The 11316-nt window shown below is 34.4% G+C and overlaps 1 protein-coding gene across 1 annotated transcript; it reads left to right on the plus strand.

Annotated features, from left to right (window-relative positions):
* The first annotated feature begins 8943 nt into the window (after positions 1-8943).
* LOC111886550 (6,7,8-trihydroxycoumarin synthase) lies at positions 8944-10685 on the plus strand. Its single transcript, XM_023882805.3, has 2 exons — positions 8944-9916; positions 10012-10685. Exons 1-2 carry the CDS (start codon positions 9008-9010, stop codon positions 10618-10620), a joined length of 1518 nt encoding a protein of 505 aa, XP_023738573.1. The 5' UTR covers positions 8944-9007; the 3' UTR covers positions 10621-10685.
* Positions 10686-11316: the final 631 nt, after the last annotated feature.

The following is an 11316-nucleotide window of genomic DNA, read 5'->3' on the forward strand; positions in this document are numbered from 1 at the left end:
CGGTTTTTAGTTTATGTTTCAGGTACTTCTGGTTCCAAGGGGAAGAGCTCGGGATGACTACATCGCACACACCACTTAGTTCCGCTTTTGTAATTTACTCTAATGGATATGATGTTTGATACACTTATTTTCATTTAGATTGTATTGATGATGTTTTTGGAATACTGTTTGATTTAAATTAAAAATAAAATTTTGGGTCATATTTTTGGAACGTTACAAGTTGTATCAGAGCCTTCGTTTGAGGGATTCAGGCACATCATCGGGTGTGTGTGAACTCAAACTGAGGGTTTGGTAGAATTTTCAAAAAGAAAAATGTTTTATTAAAGGGTTTCTAATAAAAGAAAAAGGGTGTGGTGCATGTAATCGACCGAGGTCAAGTAAGTTTTCCCAAATTACCCATACATGTTAATTGATAGGATTTGATCTGTGAATCTGTGAATCGCATGCTAGTTAGGGCTAAGGATCTGCTCAGTTTTTGCATGATAGAACTCTATGAGAGATACCTTTGTATGCCTATTGTATCACCTTGTAGACTTTCATGCTAGTACTGATCAGTCAGTGATAAGATGGCCTGGTTAAGTGATCCTTGATTATGTTTTCTTGATGCTCGAATGCTTCTTGATGTGTTCTTTTAGGAGTTCTAACTATTTTCAGCTAACTAGTAAGTGAATATGCTAATTTACATATTATGGGAACTAAATAATTTTAGAAGGTAAGGTTTTAACTCTATTGTTCAGCTCTTGTCTGAGTCCAACCGTTGTAGTGTGAGACCTTTCATTCGAAGAATTATCTGGTTTTTGTGGTATGTAATTATATTCGTGAGCTAGTTAGAGGGAGTTAGTGGGAGTTCCTTTTGTAGCTGATGGCGGGGAATGATATGGAGTTTGCCATAGGAAAACCTAGGATGAGATCTAGTGCTGGAGGCCTTATCTGTAAGAGAAAGTTGTATGGATATAAAGTAACTTGGTTGAGTCCAGTCAATTCTTGAAGAAAGTATGGATAGATGTGGAAGGCAGTATGGGCCCGTACTAATAGAATCTGAGGATCCATTCTTGATTCAATGATAGTTGTGATGAAACCAGGGAGCTTGAGGAGTTTGTCACTCCCTAATATAAAGTAACTTGGTTGAGTCCAGTCAATTCTTGAAGAAAGTATGGATAGATGTGGAAGGCAGTATAGGCTCGTACTAATGGAATCTGAGGATCCATTCTTGATTCAATGATAGTTGTGATGAAACCAGGGAGCTTGAGGAGTTTGTCACTCCCTAATATACATATTTCGATGTGTATTCTAATGGTTTATATGGTCTATTTTTTCAGTATGGTGACATAGAGAGGCAAACATGTTGGCAGTTCTGGTGCTGGTGAGGGTTCAGGCTCAGACTCTTGTGATCTTTAGAATGGTCAAGGAGGGTATTCTGGAGGTTCTGGATGAGCGGTTGAGATCCGTTCATTTTGAGATGATTGCACAAGTTGGAGCACGTTCTTTGACATCCAAGGAGTTTCGGGCATGTGGAGCTTCAGACTATCACGGGGAGAAGGACCCTATAGAGAGCATGTGGTGGTTAGAAGATGTTGTTATCACCTTCCGCACTAGCCGTTGCCCTGAGGAGGAAAATTTTAGACTAGCTTCTTGCCTTTTGAAGAAAAGGGCACGAGACTAGTGGCAGAAGGTAGGAAGTGTAGTGAGTGATGATGTTGTTTATGTGATGTCGTGGGATGATTTCTTGAATAGGTTCAAAGCAGAGTTTGCACTGGTGATTGAGGTGCAACAGTTGGCGCGGGAGTTTGAGGATCTCCGCCAGACTACGGAGACGGTGGCTGAGATCACCGCGATGTCCCGGGAGAGGACGCTTCTGGTTCTGTAGTATGTTTTGAATGATGTAGGGTTCAAAGTACTCCATGGATTATGGCAATGGGCCTCCTTGATGAAGTGTAGGTTATTAGGCCCAAGACTTGTGTTATTCCCTATATATTGTCATGTATTATTCATAATTAGGGTTAAGAGTGAGGCAAAATGTAGCCGCCAAACATAATGAGGTTTCTTAGGTAGTATAGATTTACTTTAATCTTTTCTTATAGTGTAATTTATTCCTCATGTTCTTGAATAAAACATTTGATCATTCGACATATCTTCATTATTGTGTTCGTTCTTATTTTCCACATTATATTCATCAAATCGTTCTTAGGGTTTTGACCCAGCAAGTGGTATCAAAGCGGGTCTTTGAAGATCTAATTCATTTTCGAAGTATCGGTTCTTGATTTAATGATTTTCTGCATAAGTTATTGAAGATTTTTGGTGTTTTGGCGGTTTGGAATCAAGATTCTTGTTCGTTCTACTGTTCATGAAGATTTATGGTATTTTCTACTGTTCTTCTGGGTATTTTTTATTCCAATTTGTATCTTGTTCATATTTTCTGATTGGATCTGATCAATTGTTCAATCCAAGCTTATTATATTGCTTCCCATATCTATTTCACTTGATTTAGCCTATAGATTCGTTTCTGCACTTTCTTAAGCCGAATTCCACGTTCATGTGTTCTTGAGCCCACTTATATTGATTTTTGTTCATCGGTTTAAAACCCAAAGTCATATTTCACAATAACGTCAAATTTTTTCAGCCCTAAACTCCGAAAAGTTTACATATTTAAGGGCTGATGAACAAATTTGGATTTTTCATGAACATATTTTTTCATGAACAGTAATTTATGAGATTCCAACAAGTCTTGGCAGTTCGGAAAGTCGTACTTCACAATAACGTCAAATTTTTTCGACTATTTCTGATTTTAAACTCCGTTCTTTGTTCCATTTTATGGCCCAGGGGGGCATAGTATGTGTTTATCTATTCAAGATCATTCTCATGACCATTTGAAGATTTTATAATCACGTTTTTTATTATAAAAAGGGGGAAATTTGATATGGCCATTCTAAATTGGATTTGTGACTTTTCAAATTTAAATATTTTTTATGAAGCTTATGGTTGGTGTCGATATGCAGGTAGCTTTTACAGAAAAGTTCAAGATAAACTCTTCTAAAGATTTTACAGAAAAGTTCAAGAGGAACTCTTCTAAAGCTTTGATATATCTCTGATTTTTAGTGATTTCTTGATCAAGTGACGTTACGAATCTTAAATCTGCTTTGTTACATGATATTTTTTGGTGGCTTATATCATTATCTTATTTAAAGAATTTTGTGACTTGGAGGGGTAGTTCTTCAAAGATAAGAAGTGATTTTGTTTCTTAATTCCTAAATGAATTTTTATGGCGGGTTTGGCTTTCTTGAAGATCTTTGGGATTACATTAGAAAATGAAGTTTAAAAACACCACTTCAGTGCTTGGTTTCACATTTATATATATCCTACAACCCGTTTTGAAGACTATTGAAGAATCAAGACTCGTGGATCGCTTTTGATATTCCTCGTCACGAGATCCTTTCTTATTTGCTAGATGCTTGTTTTGGAAGTTGAAGCCTTGTCATCCATTCCATACTTTGAGGGGGAGATGTAGGGTTCCAAGTACTCCATGGATTATGGCTATGGGCTCCCATGATGAAGTGTAGGTTATTATGCCCAAGACTTATGTTATTCCTTATATATTGTCATGTATTATTCATAATTAGGGTTAAGAGTGAGGCAAGATGTAGCTACCAAACATAATGAGGTTTCTTAGGCAGAATAGATTTACTTTAATTTTTTCTTCTAGTGTAATTTTTCCTCATGTTCTTGAATAAAACGTTTGATCATTCGACATATATTCATTATTGTGTTCGTTCTTATTTTCGACATTATATTCATCAAATCGTTCTTAGGGTTTTGACCCAACACAAACGTAAATAAGTCTGTTTAACCTCCATTGTTGTCAGGAAGGTAATCTAAGTGTACAAAAATAGGAAGTGTAAGAACTCTTTTTTCTCTCTCTCTTTCTCTCTCTCCCTAACACTTATGACCTTCCCTTCGGTATAGAGAATATCGATGTCTTCACACCCAGAAATGTCACATCATCATATACAATATTTCTTGACTCAACATTTTCCCACTAAATGTTGGATCAGATGAGGTACATGCTTTTCTCCTGTGGCATTCTCCCCCTAAAAGTGTGAGAAACATCAATAGCCGAGAATGTTTAAGACAGAAGAACATATCTAAGAAATGTCACCAACAAAGCACCTAGATCTGAAACTTTAAACTCCCCCTTGAACAAAGAACACTCCCTCTGTAACAGACAATACTCCCCTTAAACATACAACACTCCCCTTGAAGAAAAATCTTGAACTTTTTCTCAGAGCTGAGGTTGTCGAAACTCTGAATGGTTCAGATGAGATGTCGAAAGCGAAGGCATACGAACGTTGAATGTGAACATTAACTCCTAAATGAGTTAGGTGCAAAATTATGTTATCAGTGTCGAAAAATGAACAGTACTTTCTCTATCAGGTCTTCAAAGTTTGGTCATCAATGTCGAAAAATGAGCATTCATTATCAGACCTTCGAAGTTTCAACACCCAAGACTTCATATTTTCACAACTGTCGAAAACCAACTTTCGTTAGCAAAAAAAATTTCTCAGATCGAAAGATTCAACATTTCGACATTCAAGTCTTCAAAGCTTCAACATTTCGTCAGTCGGGTCTTTAAAGTTTCGACACTCAAACTTTCCAAGAAAAATTCGTAGGTGAGAACTTGAAACAACATTCTCAAGTGAGAAAAGGTAGAACAAAATTTGTTACTCAAAAACTTTGAGCAAAGTTCGACATCCAAAACCTCCAAGAACAAACTAAAACACAATATTTTTGGTTTTTCTAGTTTTTTTTTTATCCTTCAAACAAAACAACGAACAAAACAAAAATCTTTTTGAGTTTTTTGGGGTTTTTTAAGGCTTCAAAGAACAAAGATGAAAATGTTTTTGTGTTTTTTGATTTTCTTGGGAATCAACCAAAAGAAAAGAGAAGAAACAAATATGAGATGAATTCTTTGGGAATGTTTCGCTATCAGATGCGAAAATATTACTTCCCATTCGAAAATCTCACTTCTCATATGAAAGTCATGTTGTCCATATGAAAATTTGTTTTTGTTATCAGCCTTTGTCCCTGGAACCACAATGTGAATTCCAAACTTTCGAGCATTCGCATATAGCCTCAAAGTTTCGCATATGAAATTCATTACTAAAAAAATTTGAGCAAAGTTCGACATCCAAAACCTCCAAGAACAAACTAAAACACAATATTTTTGGTTTTTCGAGTTTTTTTAGCCTTCAAACAAAAAAATGAACAAAACAAAAAACTTTTTGAGTTTTTCGGGGTTTTTTGAGGCTTCAAAGAACAAAGAAAAAAGAACACAGATGAAAATGTTTTTGTGTTTTTCGATTTTCTTGGGAATCAACCAAAAGAAAAGAAAAGAAACAAAAATGAGATGAAGAGAACGTTCTTTGGGAAAGTTTCGCAATCAAAAGCGAAAGATTCATTATCGGAGGCAAAGGTTCAACCAAATGTGAAATCTCACTTCCCATACGAAAATATCACTTCTTATACGAAAATCACGTTTTCCATATGAAAATTTGTTATGTTATCAGCATCTATCCTTGGAACTGGAACCAGAATGTGAATTCCAAACTTTTGCATATGAAATCCTATCTTCTCAACGAAAATTTGATTTTCTTCCTCAAGCTTTCAAATACAATTTTCGCACAATGAGAGTCGAATCGTAATTTTTGACCTTCAAACTCCAACTTCTGTCACTCCCTAAAAACTTGTTAAGGCCGAAAGCAAGGAGTCTAGAGTTTCGCTTTCCAAGAAAACCTGCTTCTCATGAAGACACACACACACACACACACACACACACATATATATATATATATATATATATATATATATATATATATATATATATATATATATATATATTGTAGTTTAATGTAGGCTGGTTATTTTAAAACTTTATCACCATTTAAAAAAAGGAGTGAAATTTTAAATGATTTAAATTTTATTTTATTCACACGTTCATTATTAATGATTTCAACTCGTATGCATCGAGGTTTATCAAGTTTGATGAAAAATTGGGATATTTTTGTATAAGTGGAGATTGTTTGTGGTTTATTTGGGTTTTCATTCAGAATCGGTGGGTTAAAGTAGATGTTAGTAATTACAATGTTGGTACAAATGAATGGTAAGATTATCGAAACAATCACCTTTATTTCTTTAAAGAAAATATGATTGAGTATGTCGTTCTAGCACATCGTTCTCATGAATTATTTTCATTTCGTTCATATTTTGAGATAGTGACGATGACAAGTAGAAATATGTGATTGTATATATTTTAAATTGCATTCGAAAACCGTTTTTTTCTTATGAAGATGTTACTATTTTATATTGGTTTATGATTGAATACTTTGTTTTTACTTTTAATTTATAGTTTCAATCGTCAAGTCATGTTTTATTTTGTTTTAAGATATTAATTTTTTTTAATATATCTATTGAAGAACTTAAAAAATTCATTTTAACCCATTAATACTCCAATTCATTTTCTATGAAAATTTATGTCATTTATATTTACAAATAAAACTGGTGTGTTATTGTGTTCAGATTTTTTAGTGGTGGTGAATGTTATTTTATTCAAAAATATGCATGTTGATTGCTTTTGTTGTTTTTGAAAAGTAGCAATGTACTATTCTTTTTCCCAATAAAAGTGGTGTAGTTTTTATATTTACTTAATTGATTCATATAGCATCATCAATTTATCATTTTTACTTAAATATAATGCAATTAAATATGCATTGACATAATCAATTTATCCTTTTTATTTAATTGTTTTTAATATTTTTTATTATACTTGTTCTAACGTTTTATTTATAACATCCTACTTTTGTGTTTCTTAATCTATTTATTTCATGTTTACTTTTTCTATAATAGGAGGCTTATGGAAGAATACTTGGATTCGCATCTAGTACAATAATGTCCTAAGAGGTTTGTTTAATTTTGTCTATTAAAGTATCCTACTTTCATAACATTGTACTTTATAGTTTTTCCTATCATGACATTCTACTAACAAAATCTATCTAACATCTTATATTCATGTTTCAATTGTAGGTTGTGTATGAACACAGGAAATATGTGGGGAGATGGATATTAACGATGTAGAAATTGAGGCTAAACATCAACAAATGTGAAAGTTGTGGAAATGGATACAAAAATTGCAACAATAGATGCCAAACATCAGGGGGAGTTAAGAATTATGGTATTTTGAAATCAAATATCGGTTAATGTTAAACTTTGATATTTGATTTTTTAGGATTTTTTGGTAAAATTTGATAGTTGATTCTTTTGGTATTTTTAGGTTAATGGTTGGTTTTTTAGTGTATATTTATTTATGTTTTCTGTATTTAATATTAATGTTTGTTTTAGGATTCTATAATTTATTTGATGTTTTTTGGTATTTTTGTTTGATATTGGTAATAAAAAAACAAAAAAAAAATCTTATTATGTTATTAAATTTTCAAGGGTTCAACAATGGACTAAAAAAATTGTATCATGCATTTGCGAGGGATCAATGATGGATCACAAAAATCTGATATCATACATTTGCGACGAATCAGCAACGGACTACAAAACAAATATGGAGATCTAAGACGGATCCACGACAGAATATTGTTACTAAGTTTTGTCGCTAGATGTCCTAAATAAGTGTAGTAAGTAACCATTTGCAATGGATAATCTTTCGCTAAATCGTCGCAAGGAAAAACCAATCTGTCGCAAAATCCCTGGCTGGCACATTAGTCATGCTTAAATTAGCTAAGGAGTTTGTATGTTGTTGATATGTCGCAAACAATCATTAGCAACAGATTAGCGACGGATTGGTCTGTCGTTGAAACTCTTGTTTCTAGTAGTGAACATAAACAATATTTGAAAAATATAAATTAAAATTTTTGGTTTTTAGTTAACTGTTCGTAAAAAAAAAAAGAAAAAAAAAAAACATGAACCATTAACGAACCGAATAACTGAAGATTTTACCGGTTCAGTTAAACAAACTGTAAATTTTAAAAGTATCGGTTAGGTTAACCTGAAAATCGATACCGTTTTTTGGTATTTAGGTTCGGTTTTTCAATTTTCGGATATTTTGAACACCACTTGTAACAAAGATTAGTTGGTTTGAGTTTTGGACCATTGGAAGTGGTTTCGGTGAAACTATTGAAACGGTTTTCAAATAATAAAAAATTGATATTTATATAGTAGAAAAGTGTCGTTATTGTTGATGATACAAGGTTGTTGTGGTTTTCCAATACAGATTTCGAATCTTGAATACCCAAGAAACATTTTCCTATAAATTAAAAGTAGAAAAATCTCTTTTTGAAGCTCCAAACGATCCCAGATTAAAGTCTAAAACATGCAGCAAAAGTGGCAGAAACTTAGGTTTTTCCAATAGTTTTTATTAAACCGGATGTAAGGCTGAACGGTGTCCTAAAGTTTTTACCGATGTCACTTAAATTTCACAAAGGATTTAATATTTTGCCTATGAAAAATATAAGGTGTTTAGGATTGCCACCCGTAAAAAGGGAAGAAAATAGATTGATTTTCAATGGCAAAGATGAAAGAGATAACGGTGGGTTTCCACCATCGGTATATTACGGCCCGCAATAATACCATTGGGGGCAGTATTCACCGCCGGTAAAACCCCTCCACATCATCATACTATCAGTGAGATCTTCGTGACACCCGTATAGCCTAATTATAGGTTCGGACATTTTTTTACCAAACCGGTTTTGCATCAAAATGTTTTTTTTTTCCATTTTAGAGAAAATATCAATACCGATTTAAAACCAGTCCGCTTCAGTTTGATAAACTGATTTGTGTACTGGCGCGTATTTTTGGAGTTTTTCTATAGCTTTTATTTTCTCCGATATTATCACATTAAGATAAAGACATTTATGTTTATTTCCAATTTCATCTCCCAAGAAGCGGTAACCGTTGTCTTAATCATTCGCTTCCCGACGTTTTCTATAAAGCCAAAATTGAGTACCAGAGGATGTCCAACATCTCAATAATGGCATTGCTTCTACAGCTGTTTCTTCTTCTGTCTCTTCCACTCGTCTACCTTCTTCTCAAACTTACCAAAAACAGATCAAGATTCAGTCCACCAGGCCCTCTTGGACTACCCTTCATCGGAAACTTGCACCAGATAAATCACTCAAACCTCCATACTTCCCTATGGCAACTCTCCAAATCCTACGGTCCAATCGTATCCCTCCACTTGGGATTCATCCCAGCTATCGTTGTTTCTTCAGCGAGTCTAGTGAAAGAAGTATTGAAAACCCAAGATATCATTTTTTGCAATAGGCCTTCATTGATTGGCCAACAAAAGGTATCTTACAATGGCCTCGAAGTCGTTTTTTCACCCTGCAATGAGTATTGGAGAGAGATGAGAAAGGTCTTTATGGTTAACTTGTTAGGACCTAAAAAGGTTGAACGTTTTAGGTATATTCGAGAAGATGAGGTCTCCAGTACCATGACGAAGATACATGAGCTGACACTATCGTCAAAGCCAGTAAACTTGAGCGAACTCATGAAGAGTGTTGCGAGTAGTATAATGATGAGATTGGCTTTTAGCAGGAGGTACAAAGATGAACAGGAAAGAGAGGAGGTTCCTCGACTACTTACTGAAGTTCAGGCGATGATGGCGGATTTCTTCGTTTCAGATATTTGGCCAGGTGTGCCTTTTGTGGGTTTGTTTGATAGGTTATTGGGCAAGAAGGATAGGTTAGATAAATGTTTCCAATACTTTGATGTGTTTTACCAAGAACTCATTGAGGAACACCTCAGTTCTCCAAACCCAAAGTCGCATGATAAAGAAGAGGATTTTATTGATATTTTACTACGACTCAAAGAAGACCAATCCCTAAACCTCACGTACGATCACATTAAAGCCTTGCTCATGGTAATTCGCTGAACAAACTTTTATTAGTTTGCTTCACTTCTATATGATCTCTTTCTTGGATCTAGTGTCTAACTGTTCTTTTGTTTGTCTTTTAGGATATACTTGTAGCCGGAACAGATACTAGTACGGCTACAGTGGTTTGGGCAATGACAGCGCTCATAAAGAACCCGAAAGTAATGAAGAAAGCACAAGAAGAAGTCAGAGAAGTCGTTGGAAAGAAAGGTAAAGTTGATGAAGATGATCTTTCAAAACTTAACTATTTGAAAGCAGTTGTAAAAGAGATCTTTAGGTTATATCCTCCGGTTCCACTTCTAGTACCACGCGAAACAACAAAAGACACCATTTTACATGGCTACAAAATCAAAGCGAAAACCCTTGTTTTCGTGAATGTATTGGCAATTGGAAGGGATCCTGAATCCTGGGAGAGCCCAGAGGAGTTCTTGCCGGAGAGGTTTTTGGGAAGCAATATCGACTTTAAAGGGAATGATTTCGAGTTAATTCCCTTTGGGGCTGGCAGAAGAATCTGTCCTGGAATCTCGATGGGAGTTGTCACTGTGGATCTTTTGCTTGCTAATCTTGTTTACTTGTTTGATTGGGGGTTGCCCAATGGTATGAACAAGGAAGAAATAGATTTTGATGTTAACCCTGGGATAACCATGCACAAGAGGAATGATCTTTGCCTTATGGCTCATACGTACTTGTAAAAGAAGATTATCCATATATTTAGCGTGTTTTTAATGTTATGAGTAAAGGCTTGCTAATGCTCTTATATATGTCTATCACTGTCTTCTAATAGTTTCTCAATTTTTGTGGATATATGAAGTAGAGATATTATTCGGGTTGGAACCGGACCGAATCGACCAGAACCCGAAACCGAATAAGAGTAATTGTATGAACAAAAAACCGAACCGATTAACCAATACGGGTTCGGTTCGGTTCGAGTATTAATCGGTTCGGTGTAGTTATTACCAGAATAACCCGAATATGTACAAAATGATTAAGAACCTAATATAACCGGAAAAAACCGAATAACCCGTATTAGGATTCTACAACCCGAATAATAGAATAACAATGTACTTTTATACATCAACATAAAACATTCAAAGACTAACATAACACAATAACACATTGAAAGAATAACATTTACGTAGTAGATTAACATAACAAGAATTAATTTTTACTTGAGTTTTTGAGTTAGAGCTCAATTTTTCATGAGTAGATAAAGTATCAATTCATGAATCCTTAGAGACAATAGGATTGGTCGATTTTTGAAAGTCTGAAACAAGATGAATGATCGACAAAAGTGATTTCGAGTTTGAAAATAGTTGAGAAGATTAGTGGATTTTGAAACGAAGAGAACGAGCTTAGGGTTTTTCTTTTCTATTATTAATGACGAGGAC

This window comes from Lactuca sativa, chromosome 4, assembly GCF_002870075.4.
Source record: "Lactuca sativa cultivar Salinas chromosome 4, Lsat_Salinas_v11, whole genome shotgun sequence".
Classification (NCBI taxonomy): domain Eukaryota; kingdom Viridiplantae; phylum Streptophyta; class Magnoliopsida; order Asterales; family Asteraceae; genus Lactuca; species Lactuca sativa.

Excerpts from the sequence above, each read along its gene's own strand:
- LOC111886550 (XM_023882805.3), top strand. The coding sequence starts at position 9,008 with ATGTCCAACATCTCAATAATGGCATTGCTTCTACAGCTGTTTCTTCTT. Across the intron at positions 9,917-10,011 it reads ACATTAAAGCCTTGCTCATG|GATATACTTGTAGCCGGAAC; the intron begins GTAATTCGCTGA and ends TTTGTCTTTTAG.